The sequence below is a fragment of the Chelonoidis abingdonii genome, chromosome 17 (genome assembly GCF_003597395.2).
Source record: "Chelonoidis abingdonii isolate Lonesome George chromosome 17, CheloAbing_2.0, whole genome shotgun sequence".
Lineage (NCBI taxonomy): Eukaryota > Metazoa > Chordata > Testudines > Testudinidae > Chelonoidis > Chelonoidis abingdonii.
In genome coordinates, this window is record NC_133785.1 from 21,846,658 (window position 1) to 21,867,686 (window position 21,029).

Here is a 21,029-nt window from a genome sequence, read left to right on the forward strand (position 1 = left end):
TGATCAAAGTAGGCAGTCATGGGGTAAGAGGGAAGGTCTTCTCATGAATCCATAATTGGTTAAAGAATGGGAAACAAAGGGTAGAAATAAATGGCTAGTTTCACAATGGAGACAGGTAAATAGCAGAGTTTCCCAAGGACCTGTACTGGAATCAGTGTTGTTCAACATATTGATAAATGATCTGGAAAAATAGGTGAACAGTGAGATGATGTAATTTGATGATATAAAATTACTCAAGATAGTTGAGTCCAAAGCTGAGTGTGAAGAGTTACAAAGGGATCTCACAAAACTACATGACTGGACAAGAAAATTGCAGATGAAATTCAGTGTTAAGTGCAAAGTAATGCAAACTGGAAAACATAATCCCAAATATACATACTAAATGAGGGGGCCTAAATTAGCCATTACCACTGAAGAAAGAGGTCTTGGAATCATCGTAGATAGTTCTCTGAAAACATCTGCTCAATGTGAAACAACAGGCAAAAAAAAAAGCAGAAACAGTATTAGAAAGGGATATTCAGTGGTTCTCAAACTTCTTTTTCACGGACCACTTGAAAATTGCTGAGGGTCTCGGCAGACTACTTAATGATCTTTCCAAATGTTGTTTGTATGGGTAGCTAACCATTGTAAAATGCTTTGGATAAAAGCGCTATATAAAAAAAACGTAACCATATATACTCGTTCATTAGCGCGTTTGTTTATAAGCCGACCCCCCAAGATGGTTAGGTAAAAATAGCAAAAACTGTATGACCCTTGGTGACGGAGTAGGGAGCGGGGTGGATTGATCTGGGAATGTCATCTAGTTTTACTGGGACTGTCTGCATGGGGGCTGGGATTGCAGTGGGTGACTTCACTTGAGGGACCATACCTGAGCCTGTAACTTGAGCCAGGAGGGGGGTTGGGCCAGGTGACACCTTTGCAAAGGCTGGGCAAAGGCTGCAGGAGGAGCAAGGGGGAGTGAGACTGCTGGAGGGAGGTTTTCAGTCTTGGGCTGGCTGGGGAATTGGAGGGAACCCCAAGGTTGGGGTCTAGGCTCCCTACCCCCCAGAAGGACCTGACTAAGGGGTCCTGTTTATGCTTACAAGCTCTGGTTTGAGCTGTGTTCCTGTCATCTAATAAACCTTCTGTTCTGCTGTCTGGCTGAGAGTCACGGTGAATAGCAGGAAGCCAGGAGTGCAGGGCCTTGTCTCCCCCAAACTCCGTGACACCCTTTCATAAGCCAATCTTGTATTCCAGGGGTTGGCAAACTTTGGGTCCTGGCCCATTAGGGTGAGCCTCTAGCAGGCCTGGATGTTTTGTTTACCTGCAGTGTCTGCGGGCATGGAGCCCCTCAGCTCCCAGTGGCTGCAGTTTGTTGTTCCTAGCCAACGGGAGCTGTGGGAAGTGGCGCACCACCTCCCGCAGCTCCCATTGGCTGGGAACGTGAACTGCAGCCACAGGGATCTGAGGGGCTCCATGCTTGCAGACGCTCCAGGTAAACAAAACAACAATGTATTAGATATTCAATTCAATGATTCCATAGAGTTTAAAATCATCAAATTTTGGTGTAGACCTTTTTATAAGCCGACGCCCCCTCAATAATAAATGTTTTTTTTGTTCTACAAATAAAAGCACACACCTCATATTTTAATATCAGTAGTCTTACCTTTCTAATGCAATGCATGTGCCCTCTCTTCCCTGCCGTGGCAGCTCCCAAGCTGGTGCTGGGAAGGCAGAGGGTTTCTCCCTAGCCACAGAGCTGAGGCTGGGAAGAACAGCCATCTCTCCACAGCAGCCCAGCCCTGGAGCTGGGAAAAGTCATCACTTTCTCTGGCCTCCCCAGCCCTGCACATCCCAAATTCCCCTCACCCCCTCTTCTCACCCCACTTCCCCCTCCCACCTACCCCCTATTCCCCGCAAGGCCACCACCTCACCTTACATGTGTGTCTTCTCCAGGGTACAGGCACCTAATTTGTGGAGCCATGGCTGCATGCACCTTAGAGGGAACTATCTGTGGACCACCTGAATGGAGCTCATGAACCACTGGTGGTCTGTGGACCATAGTTTGAGAACCTCTGGGATAGATAATAAGATAGAAAATATCATAATGCCATTATATAAATCCACGATACAACCATATCTTGAATACTGCATGCAGTTCCGGTCACCCCCTCTCAAAAAAAGTATATTAAAATTGGAAAGAGTACAGAGAAGGTTAACAAAAATGATTAGGGAGTATGGAACAGCTTCCATATGAGGAGAGATTGAAAAGACTGGGAATGTTCAGCTTAGAAAAGAGATGACTGAAGCGGGATATAATAGAGGTCTATTAAATCACAAATAGTGTGGAGAATGTGAGTTAGGAATAAGTGAATTCTAATATATATATTTTTTGAGATGGGATGACCAGAACTGCATGCAGTATTCATGGTATCGGTGTACATGGATTTATATAGTGGCATTATGATATTCAGGAGATGCACAGATAAAGCTCTGAACACTGAAATGACTATACTCTTACAAATCATTGGTAAAGAGGAGGAGACAATTTAAAGATGGCCCCATTGAAGTCAGTGGCAAAGCTCCCATAGACTTTAATAAATCCATGATTGCGCTTGGAATGTGTTGAAAAGGACAAACTTTAGTCAGCTGTTTCAGCTGACCATTGATAGACACTGCTCACCAGTGTTTAACAATGGCTATCCAAAATGGTGCTGAACATAATTTATTCTTTTCTAAGCTTACTGCTGTACAATATTCAGCTGCTACCGTTGCAAACAACTGTCATCTATTTCATAGTATCAGCAGGTCGCAATGCCCTCATGCAATCAACACATTTTCCTTTGGCTAGTAGACCTTTGCATATACTGTAAATACAATATTAACATAACCAGTTATAATTTGGTATGTTTAAGAGGTCTGTTTCTCTTTTCATCAGGAAGTTATTTAAATCCCTGCCCCAGTCCCGCCATCTATTTACATCATAATATTGTATACCTATTATTATGAGCAAGGTCCACTGGTGTATAATTCAGCATTTTATTTAACAACCTAAATCATAATAATGCTACAATAAAATGATGCAACAATAATTTATAATTCATAATGTAAATACTAACATGCAGTTACAGTAAGTTCTAGTGGTATCTTCTGTTGGGATAGTAATTGACTTGTCACCGCTTTTCCACATAGAGGCTGGCATCTAGTTAGAGGAATTAAACTGATATAATAACCAGGAAGAGGCCACTGAAATTAAGGTCATGACTTTCTCTAAAAATGACTTAAGATGAAAAATCAGAAATGTTTATTTTCACATTCCAGCTTCCCTGCTCTACTAGGGATTTTTACTACTCCTAGTCAATTTCATGCTTCACTAAGATGTGTTGTGATTGTCTGTGAAGACATGGTACAAAATATTACTGGAAAACTGGAACATTTTTATTCCTCCTTAAATATCCATTTGCCATTCCTCCAGTTTCTTCAAAATTGATGTGCAAAACTTAAAGCTCAAGGGGAATATTTTGACCTTTTGAATGGTTATCTAGGTTAGGGTTTGCAACCATTTTAGTAGCAAATTGGGACTAAAAATGATTACAGACAAGTAGAGAGTCTGTTTAATACGGCTATTGCAAGAAAGAGAGGAGTTGATTATCTTATCATTATCAAGCACGTTTTGCCAGAACATTGGCCAATGGCCATCACTGGCTTTCACTGGTACTTAACTTTCTAGGGCTGATCATGCAAAGTTTTTAACATAATCATTTTTAAAAAGATTGTTTCAGTTGTTACCTTTTCAGAGAGGGTACAAAAGACTTCTTAATTTAAAATAGGAATGGAGAAACCAAACCATATTAAGGACTATAGTTTTAAATTTTTCTGGACATGTTTGTCTTCTGGTCATTAATCCCTTCTTTTTGTTCTACATCTTGTTTTTCTTTGTGGGTTTGTCAGAGAATTAACTTCCAGTTACATTCACCAGTCATAGGAAGTAACCCCTTTACAGAGTTTCCTTCTCACAGTTATGATGGTATCATAGTATTATTGTAAAATATAACATAGAAGTTAAAGATTGAAAAGATGCAGGCCATTTCCCTGCCAATGCAGGATTGTGACAAAAACAGAGGTGATAATGGTAGTCTGGCAAAAGAGTTCAATAAGAATTTGCTCAAATACCTTCCTCTAGTAGCGACATCCTTGTCCAGCACAGCAAGACATAGAAGTTTTTCATTTTAAGTGTATTTTTGTCCTCACCTCATACTCTAGGAATTAATTAAAGCTTTTTTAAGAACTGTGAATTCCACAAATTGGACCAATAGCTAAAGTTTAAATTTGCCTTATGTCATTTTCAAAATAGAGATCTCTTAATTGCCAGTTTTTAAATGGTGGAGTACAAATATTTTGTGGATTAATATTACAAGGTAAAATTATATTTTTTGCTTATAATTTTAGAAGATCTGGGTCTTGAAAACAGTATTCCCATATTTGCAGTGAATATGTGCACTGCTTTATTTGTCAGATGTATTTGGCAGTGGTGTAAATTCATATAAAGCTGCACCACAGATTTAATTTTAATTAATAACAGTGACAAAAAGTCTAATTTTCTTTGCCTGATGGAAGTTGCTGGCATCTTTCCAAACAGGTTCTCTAATGATCTTGCTTCACCATGGCAACCAATATGGAGGTGCTGGCTCAGCAGATAGTGGAGACACAGCAAGTGGCTGAGGTGAGTGGCAGATGATACTACAATAGCTGGCACACTTTATTTTGAAAGAAAAAATATATCAGTGTATTCCACTGTTTACAGCTGATCAGAAATGAAGCAGAAGGTAATTATAGAACAGTAATTATTTTACATGACAACATGTCAGAAATGTAGCCAATATTTGTTTCAGTCACATAACTTCATTATAGTTGATTCCATATTAGATGTGTAAAACAAGAAATTCACCTGTGACCTACATAGAAATTTGGTTCTTTTGCCTATTTTATAATTCTCATAATTTGAAGTAAAAGATATGAGAAAACCAATGCATGTGAGTGACATAGTTTAATAAACAAGGGTTTCTACTCTTTAGTTGATATAGCATTTAAATCTTGAACCATGTTTCTAGTACCACCTATCGTGAATATGGTGAACATGCAGTAGTGAGAATCTTGTGAATCATAGTTTGGACTTTTGTCCCAAGTATACATGTACAAAAGCACAAAAACAGTTTAAGGTAACATTAATTAATGGCCTTACTTATGTTCACCATAACTTGGACAGTAGAAGGCTAAAATGTCTAAATCAGCTTCTCAGCACTGAAAATGGACTTTATTATGGAAATAGAAGATAACCTACATATTTCTTTTAGTTTGCTAATTTTAATCATGTCCTTAACTGTATAGGGTTTGTGGGTGTTTTGCTTGGCTTAATATTCTTGAGAGTTACTACAGCCTATCATATAATTACATAATTAAGGAATTTTGTAAATTATCTGTATTCAATAGTGTGTGACATCTCCATAATCAAGGCCGTGTTAAAGATTTTAGTTCATAGATTTCTGACCCAGTGAACTGTAATTACACCTTGAAGATACTCAGTTTGGTGGACTAATGTGAGAGCTGCATCTCTGAGGTAAATCCACAGGCAAAAATACTTTCAGAAGAGGATTTGCAAATACATTTTTATATCCAATAACTTTGTTCTACAAAGAAATATCAATTTGTTGGTTTTAAAATATATTTTATGGCAACAGTGATTAAGCCACAATCTGGACTAAGGGCTGCAAAGTACAGTAGAATCACTTTTAAGGACTGTTTAAAGAACAAACTAAAATTGCACCTTAGAAACTGACAAATAGAATTTTTTGTTTTGTTTTATTTTGCTCTTTCAGGTGTTTGTCTAGCAAGTTTCACCCTAGAATTAATTTTTACAAACTAGTCCTAGAAGAGGGCCTCCCCCCCCCTGCCCCAAAATGTGTAATGGAAAGACAGGCAAACCCTTAACTATTTTAGTATGAATGGTGATGCTATAATCACATCTAAGGCACATAAAATATGTGACATTTGTAATTCCTCGTGCAGGAAATGCACCGTGGTAACATAATGTGATGGTTGTATCTTGCCACTGGAGAGCTCGGTCCTTCCCAAGACCATGTGAAGCTCTGTGATTTCTTCCTGGCCGGTGGGTAACTAGGGCTTCCTCTCTTTACACTATTCGATTCCTCCTTAAATTATATGCTTGTCTGATGCATAATACCATGATATTTTTGTTCATGGAAAAAATATTTATTAAAAAACAACATGGTCACAACATCTGTTAATTCTTAAGGAGACAACGTTGCTTTTAAATCTTGAGCCATCTTTGTTATAAATGATTGGCTTACTGCTATGTGTCCTTCTAAGTCAGATATATTTTTAGTCCAGTTTAGTAAATGACTAATCTGTTTGAAATGTATTAGATCTGTGTATTTGTATTCATAGTAGTTTCTTGGCAAGAAGGGAAATGATTAATTGGTTTGGGGTAGTGTAAAAATTTGGCATTGGCCTTAAAAAATGAGAGCTTTCTTCATAAACCAGATATTTCATCAAGGAAAATTGAATTGGGCAAAGGGAAATATATCCATTAATCATATACTGAATCCTAAGATATGAATTTTAAGTGGTCAGTTATGAACAAGATAATTTAATGCAAATACTGGCATGTTTAGTTACATATACAGTAATTCTTCAAACTGATTGCTGCCTATGTTGCACATGGGTTTACTGGGGACCTAGATGTGAAACAGCAAACATTAGGTTGTCCTGTAAGGAAAGAGTTAGCAGGGCTGTGTTTTTCTCTCCTGTGCAGTAATTTGTCAGGTTTTATTGTCTCTCTGAATTATTGGTCCAACATGGCCATTAATGACACTATATCCCAATGCCGTTTGTATTTTGTATACTCAGAATAAGTGAAAAACATGGAATCAGTTCTTATTTTAAGAATGATTTTCTAAAGCAGCTCCTGTGATGGTTTCATCCACTGAGTAGTTAAAAGTTTACTGCTTATCTTTTTTCCTTTCTTTCTTTAGAGCTTATTATTGCTTGTTCCATTTCTCCAACTTTCTGCTTCCAGCTAGATGAGATGGAATGACACTTTATGTCATTACTTACACCTTGAGGTGTTATTCAGTTGGTTTTACTCAGAATTTATTAGCTTGGAGTACAGAGAACAGCTATGCCCAAGAAAGGAAATGTCAGCAGTTGTTTCACATTCTGAGCAGCTTTTGCAAAATGTCATTTACATTTTATCCTTCTTGTACAAACTACTACCACTACTTTTCTCAACGTTTTATCTTGTACTCTGAGTATGCTATACACTAGTAGTGTCCAATTTGTAGCTGAGGGACCACATGAGGCTTCAACTTCAGCCCTTGAGAGCAAGTCCATTAAGAAGAAAAATTGTATGAAAGTGTGTTTTCTGAACTGTGCCCTGCCATTTTTAAATTGAAGTGTTTCAGTCAGGCCTGTCACTCTGGACTGGAGGTAGAGGGCAGTGCCTCGCATCCCTTTCCCTGAAGCTTCAGGACCAGCTCTAATGGGAGCAAGGAGCACTATGAGCAGTTGCTGATATTGTCCCTTACCCTGTTCTAACTGCTCACTAGCTGTCCTTCTGCATCACAGTAGAGGGAGAACAAGGAGTAATGGTCTCAAGTTGCAGTGGGGGAGGTTTAGGTTGGATATTAGGAAAAACTATTTCACTAGGAGGATGGTGAAGCACTGGAATGGGTTACCTAGGGAGGTGGTAGAATCTCCTTCCTTAGAGGTCTTTAAGATCAGGCTTGACAAAGCCCTGGCTGGGATGATATAGTTGGGAATTGGTCTTGCTTTGAGTGGGGGGTTGGACTAGATGACCTCCTGAGGTCTCTTCCAACCCTGTTATTCTATGATTCTGTGATTCTATGAGGTCAGAGCAGCATTAGCTCCTCCTTTGCCTGCTTACCTGCCAAATTGTGAAATCTAAGATCTAATTTAAGCAGTAATGTTTTTGAATATAGAACTTTATAACTGTTTCAATTAAATATTTACTGTAAGCTGTACATTTTGTGAGAGTAAGTTTGTAAAATATTTTAAATTCCTGTGGAACAGTTTGATATATTTTGTCTGGGTTTGCTGTAATTATTTCGTACTTTAACTTTTATAAGAATCTCTTTTGCACTAACATTGCTCATACCTAGATTATGACAAATTAAGAGAGATTGATCACTGTATTTAAGAAATACAATTACTTTTGATCTTTAGTGATGCTTATAAAGCAAAGGCTCCTCTCCTTAAATCAGAAACACTAAATGGTGTGATGAAGTGGAACTGTTCTTAATGTTTCCTCTGAATACTGTGTGGGTGCCTCAATTTTTGGCCTACGCTCTGTCTCCTCGCAGCTAATGGCTCGGGCCCTTCTCCCCTGCAAGGTGATGCTAAAGAGAACAAAGAGGTCAGGTGACCTCCTGGCCTGGGAAAGGAACTCAGCAGAGACGGAAGGGCTGGAGGGGGTTTCAGTTTGGAGCTGGCTGGGGACAGAAAGTGAGTGCTGACAGGGTTGTCTGGCTCGCTGGGCCCCAAAATGGACCTGGCTGAGGGGTCCCGTTCTCTGTACCTACAAGCTCTGTTTTAGACTGTGTTCCTGTCATCTCATAAACCTCTGTTTTTACTGGCTGGCTAAGAGTCACATCTGACTGCGAAGTGGGGGTGTGTGCAGGACCCTCTGGCTTCCCCAGGACCCCGCCGGGGTGGACTCACTGTGTGAAGTGCATGGAGGGGCATATACTGAATGCTCCAAAGTCAGACCCAGGAAAGTGAAGCCATGTGAGCTTCTTGCCCTGAAGACTGTCTGCTCCAAGGGAGAGAAGGCTCTCCAAAGTCATGACTGGCTTTGTGGGGAGCAGTTCCAGAGCATCACCCAGGGACTCCGTGACAACTAGCATGAGCAAAAAATATCTGTAGCGATTTCTGTGAAAAAGCGATTTCTGTGAACTCAAAAATCCATTAAATATATTGACTATTGATTTATTCTTTCAACATATTTCTCAAATAATGTTCTAATAATCAATCTAGTTGTTTGCCTTTGCAATGACCTGACTGGTAATAACTATTGAAAAAAAAGGATTGAAAGTTCAGTGTATAAATATGTAGAGTTATAACTTTGGAAAATGAACCTTCAGTCACACTTGCAAGCTGAGATAAATATATATCTAAATATATCTCTATATAGCTACATGTACATAAAATTATGGGCAACTCACATTGGTGAATTAACATATGAACTAGGTATGCAACTATGAAGAAACCTTGTTACTTTCAAAGGATGTAACAGTCATGAAATGAGTTTGGGCAATCTAGGTTTCTGTTTATGCAAATTTGAATACAAGGAACTAGTCCTTTTGTTGCTGACTGGTTTTTCTAGCAGTTTTCAAATATTTAAATCGGTCAATTTTAGTTCCACATTCTAGTCATGATTACCTTATATGAACATTCCTAATATGTAGTGGGAAGGGGATGGGGAGAAAGATCAAAATTGTTTCTTTAGTATTTTACATTGTGTATATTGCATGCACATTTGGTTGTCCCATCTCAAAAAAGATACATTAGAATGGAAAAGGTACAGAGAGGAGCAGCAAAAATTATTAGGGGTATGGAACAGCTTCTGTATGAGGAGAGATGAAAAAGCCTGGGACTTTTCAGCTTGGAAAAGAGATTACTAAGAGGGGATATGAGAGATCTATAAAATCTTGACTGCTGTGGAGAAAGTGATTATGGAAATATTTTTTACTGCTTCACATAACACATGAATTAGAGGTTACCCAATGAAATTAATAGGCAGCAGGTTTACAACAAACAAAAGAAAACACTTCTTCACACAACGCACAGTCTACCTGTGGAACTTGTTGCTGGGGGATGTTGTGAAGGCCAAAACAATAACAGGGTTTAAAAAAGAACTAGATAAGTTCATGGAGGATAGGTTCATCAATGGCTATTAGCTAGGATGGGCAGAAATGGAACACCATGCTCTGAGTGTCCCTAGACTCTGTTTGCCAGAAGCTGGAAATGGATGACAGGAGGCTAGGTCACTTAATGATTGTCGGTTCTATTCATTCCCTCTGAAGCACCTGCCGTCGGTCACTGTCGGAAGACAATATGTACAGGGCTAGATGGACCATTGGTCTGACCCAATATGGCCATTCTTATGTACCCAATGAATTCAATTTATGGACTCAAACATTGAAATGGAGGGTGGGAGGTACATAATTTAGTCCATCATCAGACCAGTGTAGGATTATGCCTTATTTGTAGGTTTTAATAGTGCATTGTGCAGTCTAGATTTAAATGACAAAGATGACTTGGTAAATTAAATAATACTGATTGTGAAACAGTAATCTTGGGTATTACATATGAAAAATTAAGGTAGGTGTTTGAGGTATTCTAAACATTATTTATGTTTTGAACACATTTAATGCTTGTCTCTTTTCAAATAAGTCCTGTATAATATATATACATTTGTTGTGGACAGTAGATTGTAGGAGTATTTCTCATATTCCCAAACCATGACACTTTAAATCTCATCCTCCTTTTGTTGTAAGGAAAGGAGAAATAATTGCCATACCCAGACATGTTTGTTAGTTTGAGGCTGAGGCTGCTGTTTATCTAAGTTCTCTCTACAGAGGCTAGAGTTGACATTTTATCATGTCTTATAAAATCATGCATGGCTTGCTATTGTAGCTATATATCAAAAAAAACTCCAACATACTGATTAATTCTGCTTAGAAAATTTTTCTAAGTTGTGCCCAATAAGCCTTTAACGTAGTATATTATGTACTTTTCTCACTATAACCTTCCTGTTGTATTTTTTAGGCACCTGTCACCTAGGAATGCAAAAGACAAACATAGTTATGTAAAGAATTCACAGTTTCCAAGAAGTTTCCATTTTTTTTCTGTGTTAAGTTTACGAAGGAAGTTGTTGAGAGGGGAAGGCGGGTTTATCAAAAAGATGGGACTGCAATTGTGATCTGAACACAGTTAGACTAGGTTGCACAGCTGGCATCCTGCTTTGAGGGCACTTTGTCCCTCATGCTGCATTTGACATTTCCAACCTTTTTACAAAGATCCAGAATGGTCTTTTCACGACAGTGAGAAGAGAAAAATATTTTTTATCCCTATGGAGTTGGGTTGGATTCCAACTGATGACCTGCAGTTGAAAGGCATCTGCCCCAGTCATACATCATAAAACTATCTACACGACACTTCCCTTAACAAGGTAGACATGTTAAGGCCCTGTTCAACATAGTATTTAAGTATGCATCAGATTTTAAGCAATTGAGTATTACAATTGACTACAGTAGAACTACTTGCATGCATAAATTTAGGCATGTATTTAAATACCTTTCTGAATCTGGACATAGATTTGTTGACTAAATATTGCTGTTGGATCTGTGTTGCAAATATGCACCTATAGTGAGTAAGGAGAAATTATTCTATAGATGTTGCCTATAATTTTTAACCTTTCCAAATTAAAAATGTTACACAGTACATAAATTGTATCTTCAGTATTTTCTCACTATTGTGAAAAGGGCCTAATTTTAACAGTAAGCTCATTTCAATACTCGGGTTAGGAGTCCTTGAAGTTGAAATGACATATTAGTTTTACTTAAAGTCAGGTAAGTAATGTATTTGTTACATAAGCTTATGTAATGGAAAGTCACTGTAATGAAATTCATTGTCATAGAACTTTTCAAAGATTTCAGCTTCCTCTCCCCAAGTGTAGTTGATATTATGAGGGGAAAAAAAATTTCCTCCTTGCTGATATTTAAAAAAAATATATTATTAATAGGGTGGTGTTGCATTAATTTGCCAGATTTCACTGTAGTCTGATCCAAATGTTTTGTCAGGGAATTAAAATAATGAATCATAACTTTCTCACATGCATCATGTATTTAATATATTAAGTCTAATATGTAATAAGACTGATTACATTACTACATGTGTGAGGGGCACATAGGAATTTAGAGAAGCCCATGCTCCTTTTAAAATACATTAGCTTAATGAACTCTAAAGATAAAGATGCTCCACGGGGAACATGGTGGTTTGCCTTTTCCATTTACTGATTTGAAAATAATTCAAGAGCAGGGCAAACTCTTTTCTCAGAGAATTCTCTTTTGCTGCCTTATGGAGAGGTAGCAGGTTTGGGGACTGAGGAAGAGAAACAGGGGAGAAAGCTTTGTAACCTGGGTACATCTTCCCCCAGATGAAATTAATCGTTTTATTAGACAAACTGCTTCAGCAGCTGGCAAAACAGCAGGAACACGTCGATTCTGCTTCCTTGGTTACAGGGAGTGATAGTACACTTGACCTTCAGAGAAGCAGGGTCACAGAGAGGGCATTTTTAAACAATTCTGTCTGGTTTCAGTGATTGGAATCTTCACTAATAGAACCTGGATGCAAATTCTGTGAATAGATTGTAATTGACCTCTGTATTCTTGTTGGATTGTTTTGGCCTGAGAGGTTTGCTGAGGAAAAATGTAAAAAAGCTGCAGGAAGGATTTGACACTGTAAGTACTAGAGTCTGTACAAAATATAGCTAGGGAGCACCATACAAAGGTTATTGAAGCAGATTTTCTGTCCTCTTTGGAACTATGTATATTCATTAATTTTACTTAAAGAAATCTATTTTTGAAAAGGCCTTTTATTTAGCAAATGGATTAATTTCAGAGCAAATGTTAGTTAAAATATTTAATGATTACTTTTAAATACTTATTGATTAAACATGTTTAAAATTGAGTATGTTGAAGTTGCTTACAACTTAAGGCCTGTTTTGTTTATTTTATCATCTACTGATAGACTTCTAATTAGTTGATAATTTTTCTTTTAAAATGACAAAAAATAGAAGTCCTTGATTTTTTTTAAACTCATTTTCATTCTTTGCCCAATAGATTATACCAACCATACTTAAAGTTGGTGGATTAGATTTTTGCTTACAGTTTATACAGCTTCCATTGTGGCTGCTTTAAACATGTGGTACAAGTTCCACAGTGTGTGATGTCTTTTGCACTATAAATTTGAGCAGTGAATGCTAGTTATGATCTCACATCTTAAAAATAAACTTAATATCAAGAAAAACTGTTATTTGTCTCAAATAAATTTTCACAGACCTTTTTTGTTGAGAATATTTTTCTCGTATAAACTGAATTCTACTTACAGCAAAATATTGTAGAAAAAACATTTTTGCGTAATAGCCATATGAAGAGAAGCTGGACAGTTTCTGATAGTAACATTACTTAAATCCATTCAAAAAAGTTATATATTTTTAGAAATGTACTTTTTTTTCAGTTAAATATTTAAAACTTGTATAGTTATAGCTAATTGTTTAGGGTGGTAATACACATTTTAGTGTTATACATTCTAATTCTTTGTATGTGTGTGGTAATGGTTAGGGGAGAAACTAAGCTTTACTATAGAAAGCTGCTGGATCTTTTCTCAATCCTACAATTTGATTATTTCAGAAAAACTAACCTTTCATGCTTCTGATTCTCTAGTACACATGCTGTTCTGCTGTCAACCATTAACATTTCACTGAAATCAGTGGAATGGTAAGAGGTGTCTGGTATATTCCGTAGCACAGCAAGTGTGTTCGGTAAATGCACCTGAAATGTTCAGCAGTTGAGGCATATAAAATGATCATTATTTCATATGGCATCATATAGATGAGCCTTAAGAAGCTGTACATTAATAAGGACATAAAGAGAATCCTAAAATATAAGATACACATTCAGACAGCAATTAAGTAAACAAAATATGCAATATATCCTTTATTGATACAGCATACATTTTTTCAGCATAAGCTTTTGGGACCAAATAGTGTTTTGTTTTTCAGGTTAATCAATTTAGGTGCATAAATATTTTTCAGTTTCTGAAGAAAAATTAAAATGACACATCAATACATCACTTATGCAACGGTTCTCAAAATGTGGTCCACCAGTGGTCTACAGAACCCTTATAGGTGGACACCTGGCTGATCATATTGTACTAGCTTTCTCCTTGTTGCCATCTGTTGAATTTTCTTTAAAATAGCTAAAAATAATTCCCATAAATACTCACAAATGTTGTTTTTTCATATAAACAATCCCACAGGCAAATTATGTGTTGATGGTGAATAGGTGAGATGGTCTGCTATGCACTATACGATACAGAACACGAAGACTGACCCTGCCTCAAAGAGTTTACGGGGGAGTTATACTGTAGTTCCTGTTTGCATAGTGACATTATTTCATGCATGCCTCCGCAAATCCCCATATGTCAGGGCAAGAGTAGACTCCAGGTGCTTTTGTGGTCTAAGATAATTAAAATACTTCAAAAAAGATTAGCCTTCCACAGGTGAGAATGAAACAGCTAAAAGATCCTCACAACTAAAAATTAGGTCTTTTAAAATGTATGGATCTCAGTTAATGACTTGGCACACAGGATAAAGAAATTACAATTAAATTAGATCTTCCGGTAGCCTTCTGATACTAACAGTTAATTGTTTGTCGGTCAGACATCTTGTTTTCAGCTATAGGATATACTATATCTGCCAGTGATTGACAGATCCTACTAATTGTATTCTACTTCCTACAATTTTGTGCCATTGGAATCTATGTACACCTTTACCTTGATATAACGCTGTCCTCAGGAGCCAAAAAATCTTACCGCGTTATAGGTGAAACCGCGTTACATCGAACTTGATTTGATCCGCCGTAGCGCGCAGTCCTTCCTCCCCCTCAGCGCTGCTTTACTGCTTTATATCTGAATTTGTGTTCTATCGGGTGGCATTATAACAGGGTAGAGCTGTATGTATGTATGAAAGATAATTATATGAGGTACTGTCTTGCTCTTTCATGATTTAGTTTATTGGATTTGACTTCCACACTACACAGTATTACCTAGCACTACAAGCACGAAAGAGTGAAACTGCATGATTCAGTTAATAGTAATGTTTATTTTAACAGGTTTGTCTCTGAGATGTTATACAGTAATGTCTGACTTGTGCCTTATGTTCTTTTCTTTTGTTTAAATCATAGAGTAGCTAAGCTAATTCTTTGTGTTAACCACAAAAAGTCACAGAAGGTTAAGACTTTCTATACAAACTTAGTTTATGACTAGGTGCATGGTTAACTGTTCTCCAGCAATGCAAACTTTGATCAACAAGTACTTCTGGGATTGCTTGGTAAAATTTGTAAGCTTGCTACTTTTGGACCTGTCGTCATCACTTAAATTGAATAGATTCATATATTTCAGTTTGGAAAATCAATGGTTTTATCTCCAAATAAGATCATTCAGCAAGATAGTGAATCCAAGAACAAGTCCCAAAACTACAAAAATAGTGTTTAATTATTCTCTTGAATATTTCCAGAAAAGACATTTCCACTCAGCATTGCTAATATCAAGCCGTTAGGGTCAGTCATGCACTGTAAATACAGCATTACAGACTCTTACATCAGGACAATATAAATGTGTGTTTAAAGACTATTTAAGAAACCCCATAATTTATAGAATTTTATTAGAAGAAGGGATGGACTGACATATGATTCTGAGTTAATCAACAATTCAAAATTTATGTGATAATGTTTGTGACAGGTGTCATTTAATATCGGGGTAGACTTAACTAAGAATCCCAAGCTTTAAATTAATTAAGATGAAAGAACAGCTATCAGAAGGGCAGAGTTGTGGCCAGTTGTGCCTCATTGGTTTAAAATAAATAGATATGGCAGAAACTGGAATCTTCTGTAACCCTTATTATTTAAGTTAAGTATGAGGTACTTATTATGGTTGTCTATCTTGTCTCTTTCTATGGCCCATATCACCTTAATATCTGAGTTCCCTAACTGAGTTCCCTAACTGACTGTTTAATTTGTAGATTAAAGGGGATTTTTAAAAATAAATAGTCATTCTGTATCATCTGTAATAATAATTTACAGTATTAGTTATTCAGATTATGCCATGTATATAAAATATATTGTCAGTTTTTCTACAAAAAGATAAAATGAATCAATAACAATAATAATTACTCTCAAGAAAGCATGTGACTGAAAAACGTAACCATGTTGCAGACTATTAATTTGACAGATTGTAATGACACCTCTGGAGCTACTACATTCTGTTGTGTAAATATTTATTAACTAATTAAAATTATATTAATTTATCTTGAGAAGTTGTTACAATGTGAAATATGAAAGCAGTGGCCTCACATCTAAATCAAATCTATGTGTTAATGATATTTTAAGATTTTTTTGTGAAAAATATTGTTGCACATTCATGATATGTGATTTTCTAATCAAATTTTCACCATTGTTTTAAATTTTCTGAGAATAGGCAAAAGCATTTGTCCACATCATGAATTATTGACCTGCAAAATTTAAATATAAAATAGAGCCATTTTTAGTGAATGCAGCACAAATAAGTATATGTAATGTTTGTACTAAAATTTTCTATAATTTGAAAATAGCTAAAGGAATTTTTGAAATTTTTTACTTAAAGTATTTTAACCTGAAATATTTTACACTAACTGTAAGCCAAGGGATTCAATCCTGCAACCCATCCAAGTGTAGAATTCCCATTGATTTCAGATGGCATCTTTTGTGTGGAAGGTTTGTAGAGCCAGGTCCTGAATTATATACAATATATATAATAGATACACAATGGCTGTGAATGTTATTTGGGCTTAAACACAAATAGGCTTGAAAATGTTTCTACAGCATCTTCCAAATAGTGAGGAATTATATACTAGGCCCAGTTCATATTTAGATATAAATAAGCCAAGTAAGATTAAGTAAGGTGGTTTTTAAAAGGCCCTGGTGGTCCCTAGAACTGAAGCAAATCTTAACAAAAACAAACAGTGTTGGATGGCTCTGGGGATTTGGCATACAGCACCTTTTATCTGTAAAAAGAACAGGAGTACTTGTGGCACCTTAGAGACTAACAAATTTATTCCAGCATAAGCTTTCGTGGGCTACAGCTCACTTCTTCAGATGCATAAAATGGAACACACAGACATGAGATATTTATACATACAGAGAACATGAAACGGTGGAAGTATGCGTACCAGCAGGAAGAATCTAATCAATTGAGATGAGCTATCATCAGCAGGAGAAAAAAAACTTGGAAGTGATAATTGAGATGACCCATAGAAGGTGTGAGGAGAACTTAACATAGGGAAATAGATTCAATTAGTGTAATGACCCAACCATTCCCAGTCTCTGTTTAAACCTAAGTTAATTGTATCTAATTTGCATATTAATTCAAGTTCAGCAGTTTTTGAAGTTTTTTTGTTGCAAAATTGCCACCTTCAAGTCTGTCACTGAGTGGTTAGAGAGGTTGAAGTGTTCTCCCACTGGTTTTTGAATGTTATGATTCCTGATGTCAGATTTGTGTCATAACATTCAAAAACCAGTGGGAGAACTGGGTGCCACAAGTACTCCTGTTCTTTTTGCAGATACAGACTAACATGGCTGCTACTCTGAAACCTTTTATCTGTAAATTGATTGTGACTGAAAGTCATTACCATCAGATAGCCTCTCAAGTGGCCATTGTGAAATCCATTTGGAGGCCTTTGTCTGTTTCCTTGTGGGAGAGTGTCTATCTCAAATAACCAACAATCAAAATCAGTACTGATTGTTTCCTCTTGTTGGCAGTTGCATCAACAAGGGTGAAGATTGAATAGGAGATGGAGACTGAACTTTCCTGTTGTGATGGTTCCTCCGAGTTGGGGTTTAATCACAATTGACCGAGTTGTACATGTGCAGATTTGCATTGCCTGTGCTGTATAAGTTCTGTGGACTAATAGAAGTCTTCAAGATTGTCAAGCCAACATCTTTCATTCACTCTTACTTCAGTTAAAGCCCTCATCCTCAAAATCTTCTATGGGACATTCTGCCACCAACATCCTAAATCCTACATATCCCTTCTGAGGGTCATCTAGAGTATATCTAGAGTTTTCCAGGGATGGAGACAGCTGCACTTCCTAAGCATCCATGGGGCATCCTTCAGCCTCAAACAACTGTATTTAAAATCAATTTCTGCTCTGAAAATTAACTGTAAATATAGCACTTGTTGTGAAACTGATCTGCTTCCGGCATGTATCCAGAGTCAGATCTGCTTACTAACATGACAAAAATAGACTTATGCTGCATTTTACACCTGTTAGTCCTGCAGCAGGGCCAATGCAGACAGGTATTGTAGAGGGACATGGTATCTGTTTGTTTTTGCACACCAACAGAATTGTTAACTGAATTCCAATTGGAGGGTCAATTTTTACCTTCCGTTACATCTGTGAAATCCTCACTGAGGATAATAGTAATTAAATGTTTAACTAAGGAGATAAATTGGCTGCCTAATATTAATTTCTGGTGATGATATGCAAGAAGGTAGGTCTAAGTCTGCAGCACCAATAATTAGTTAAAAAAACAGCTTTTTACACTTGCATATTGAACAAACAATAAAATTCAAACTTCACTAAGCCATTTTTATAGAATTGCTTATCCAAACACTACTGTACTGTAAATAAATGTCTAAATAACACTCACTGCAGTTGAAAATTGCTCTCACAACAGCTTGGAAAATGAGGCTGCAACTTATTCCAAGGAGGCTACATAGTTTAACTAGATATTATGAGAGTCTTTGGATTGACCACATAAGATCAGGGAAATAAAAGGGGTAAATGCCAGTTTGGGCAGATTCAAGGCACATGGACTGCCCCAGAACATTCTCCTCCTTTACCCCTAAATACCTTTTTATTTAGGTCCAGGCTAAGAGTCAAGACACCTCCTGGCTCCCAAGGATATTTTGGAGCTACATAACAAAAGGTAGGATGGAGGAATGGAATCTGTGACAGAAAGGTCTTTCTTTTCCATCTCCAACACTGGAGAGGGTGGCCTTAAAAGCATGGTCTAGTGAAATGGTTCTCAAACCTTTGTACTGGTGACCCCTTTCACATAGTAAGCCTCTGAGTGCAACCCCTCCCCTCCTTATAAATTAAAAACACTTTCAAATATATTTAACACCATTATAAATACTGGATGCAAAGCAGGGTTTAGGGTGGAGGCTGACAGCTTGTGACTCCCCCCCCATGTAATAACCTCGTGACCCCCTGAGGGGTCCCGACCCCCAGTTTGAGAACCCCTGGTCTAGTGGATAGAGCAGTGGTGTCAAAACTCTGCACTCTGCAGGTCACTAAGCTCTGTATGCCCAGCTTTCACCATCTGTAAAATAAAAGTAACAATACTTATCTCCAAAGGGTTAATGTAGGATCAAAGCCAATACTTTCAAACGTGTTTGCCTAAAATTAAGCATCTAAATCCATATTCAGGCACCTAACTAAAAGCCTTAAATTTATTAGATGCTGAGCACTCAGCCATTCCCACTGAAATCAATGGGAGAGTCAGGCACTCAGGCCTCCGGAAAGTAGGCCACTTTTAGTTAGGGGCCTGAGTATTGATTAAGGGGTCTAATTTTTGGCAAACAAGTCTGAAAATTTTGCACTTCATTGTTCATAAAACATTTTAAGATCCTCAGATGAAAGGTGATATATTAGTACAAAATATCATTACTAATATGCTGAAAAGCTTTATTTTAAAAAGAAGCAAAAAAAGATTTATCAAGTAAATAACTGGACGTTGAAAAATATATGTTTTTTTCATTTCAGTAATAGTGACCACACTGTTTAAATTGTATTCCTTTTCTGAGAAGCGTGATCAACTAATATTATACCTAGACTTGGAAAGATTAGATTTTTACTCGTAACTGTCGGTAAACATCAGTTTCACACAGTATACATACAAACCGATGAAAAAATTTTTAATTGATATTAAGAGAAACTTACTGATAGACAAAGTAAGAAAAATGCTGCTTGATAACTTAATAGTTTGATTTAAGGGTATTATTTTACATTGTATATGTTAACATATGAAGTTGACGATTTCTGTTTTAGTGGTTATACAGCTTTAACTTTTTGACTCTCAGCGTCTGTTGTCATTAAATAATTGTCTGACCTGCCCATAATTTCCTGCAATCCATGATGGAGTTGTATAATGTTTAAGATAAAAAATGTCCACTACGTTATAACAGTACATGAAGTGAAATTTCTGTCTTGTTATTTACAGGTACAGACTGTTCAGACATCATTATCTGAATCTCCAGTGATGACCAGCCCCTCTCAACGCATCCAGATTATCTCTACAGACTCTTCTGTAGCTTCACCACAGCGCATTCAGGTAAAATCTTTAATTTAAATAACTCAGTCAATGGGTCCCTTATTATGAGAGCAAACATCATTCAGTTATTGTCCAGTACATAGCCATGTACAATATGTTTGAAAACTATAGTGAGCTATTGTTTTTAATGTACCAGATATCACAGAGGTCCTTTCAGTGATTAGAATTCAAAATGACCTCTATAAAATTGAGAATTGGTATGCATTCAGCAAGATGAAATTCAATAAAGATCAAGTGCAAATTACTTCACTTAGGAAGGAAAAGTCAAATGCACAATTACGAAATGGGGAACAACTAGATATGTGATAATACTGATGAAAAGGATCTGGACGTTATAGTGGATCACAGATTGAGTATAGTATCAGAGGGGTAGCCGTGTTAGTCTAGATCTGTAAAAGCAGCAGAGTCCTGTGGCACCTTGTAGACTAATATGCATCCGATGAAGTGGGTATTCACCCACGAAAGCTCATGCTCCAATACGTCTGTTAGTCTATAAGGTGCCACAGGACTCTGCTGCTTTTACAGATTGAGTATAAATCAACAATGTGATGCACTTGAGAAAAAGGCTAATATTCTGGGAAGTATTAACAAGAGTGTTGTATGTAAGACATGGGAGGTAATTGTCCTGTTCTACTCAGCACTGGTGATGCCTCAGCTGGAGTAACACGTCCAGTTCTAGGTGCTACATTTTAGGAAAGATGTGGAGAAACTGGGGAAGGTTTAGAGGAGAGCGACAAAACTGATTAAAAAGTTTAGAAACCTGACCTGTTTGGAAACATTAAAAAAAACTGGCAATTA

General features: G+C 37.0%; 1 protein-coding gene across 12 annotated transcripts in view; it reads left to right on the plus strand.

Annotated features, from left to right (window-relative positions):
- NR2C2 (nuclear receptor subfamily 2 group C member 2) overlaps nt 1-21,029 on the plus strand; it is a 63,440-nt gene that overhangs the window by 6,117 nt on the left and 36,294 nt on the right. For 3 of the 12 annotated variants that reach the window (XM_075073193.1, XM_075073195.1, XM_032784279.2), the window contains exons 1-4: nt 4,616-4,702; nt 6,046-6,145; nt 17,655-18,192; nt 20,121-20,231. In XM_075073193.1, the coding sequence (XP_074929294.1) occupies nt 18,097-18,192; nt 20,121-20,231 (207 nt within the window). In that variant the 5' untranslated portion in view covers nt 4,616-4,702; nt 6,046-6,145; nt 17,655-18,096. Of the gene's footprint in view, nt 1-4,615; nt 4,703-6,045; nt 6,146-17,654; nt 18,193-18,760; nt 18,825-20,120; nt 20,232-21,029 lie in introns of those variants that run through there. The other 9 variants (XM_032784272.2, XM_075073196.1, XM_032784274.2 and 6 more) reach the window with 7 other exon arrangements.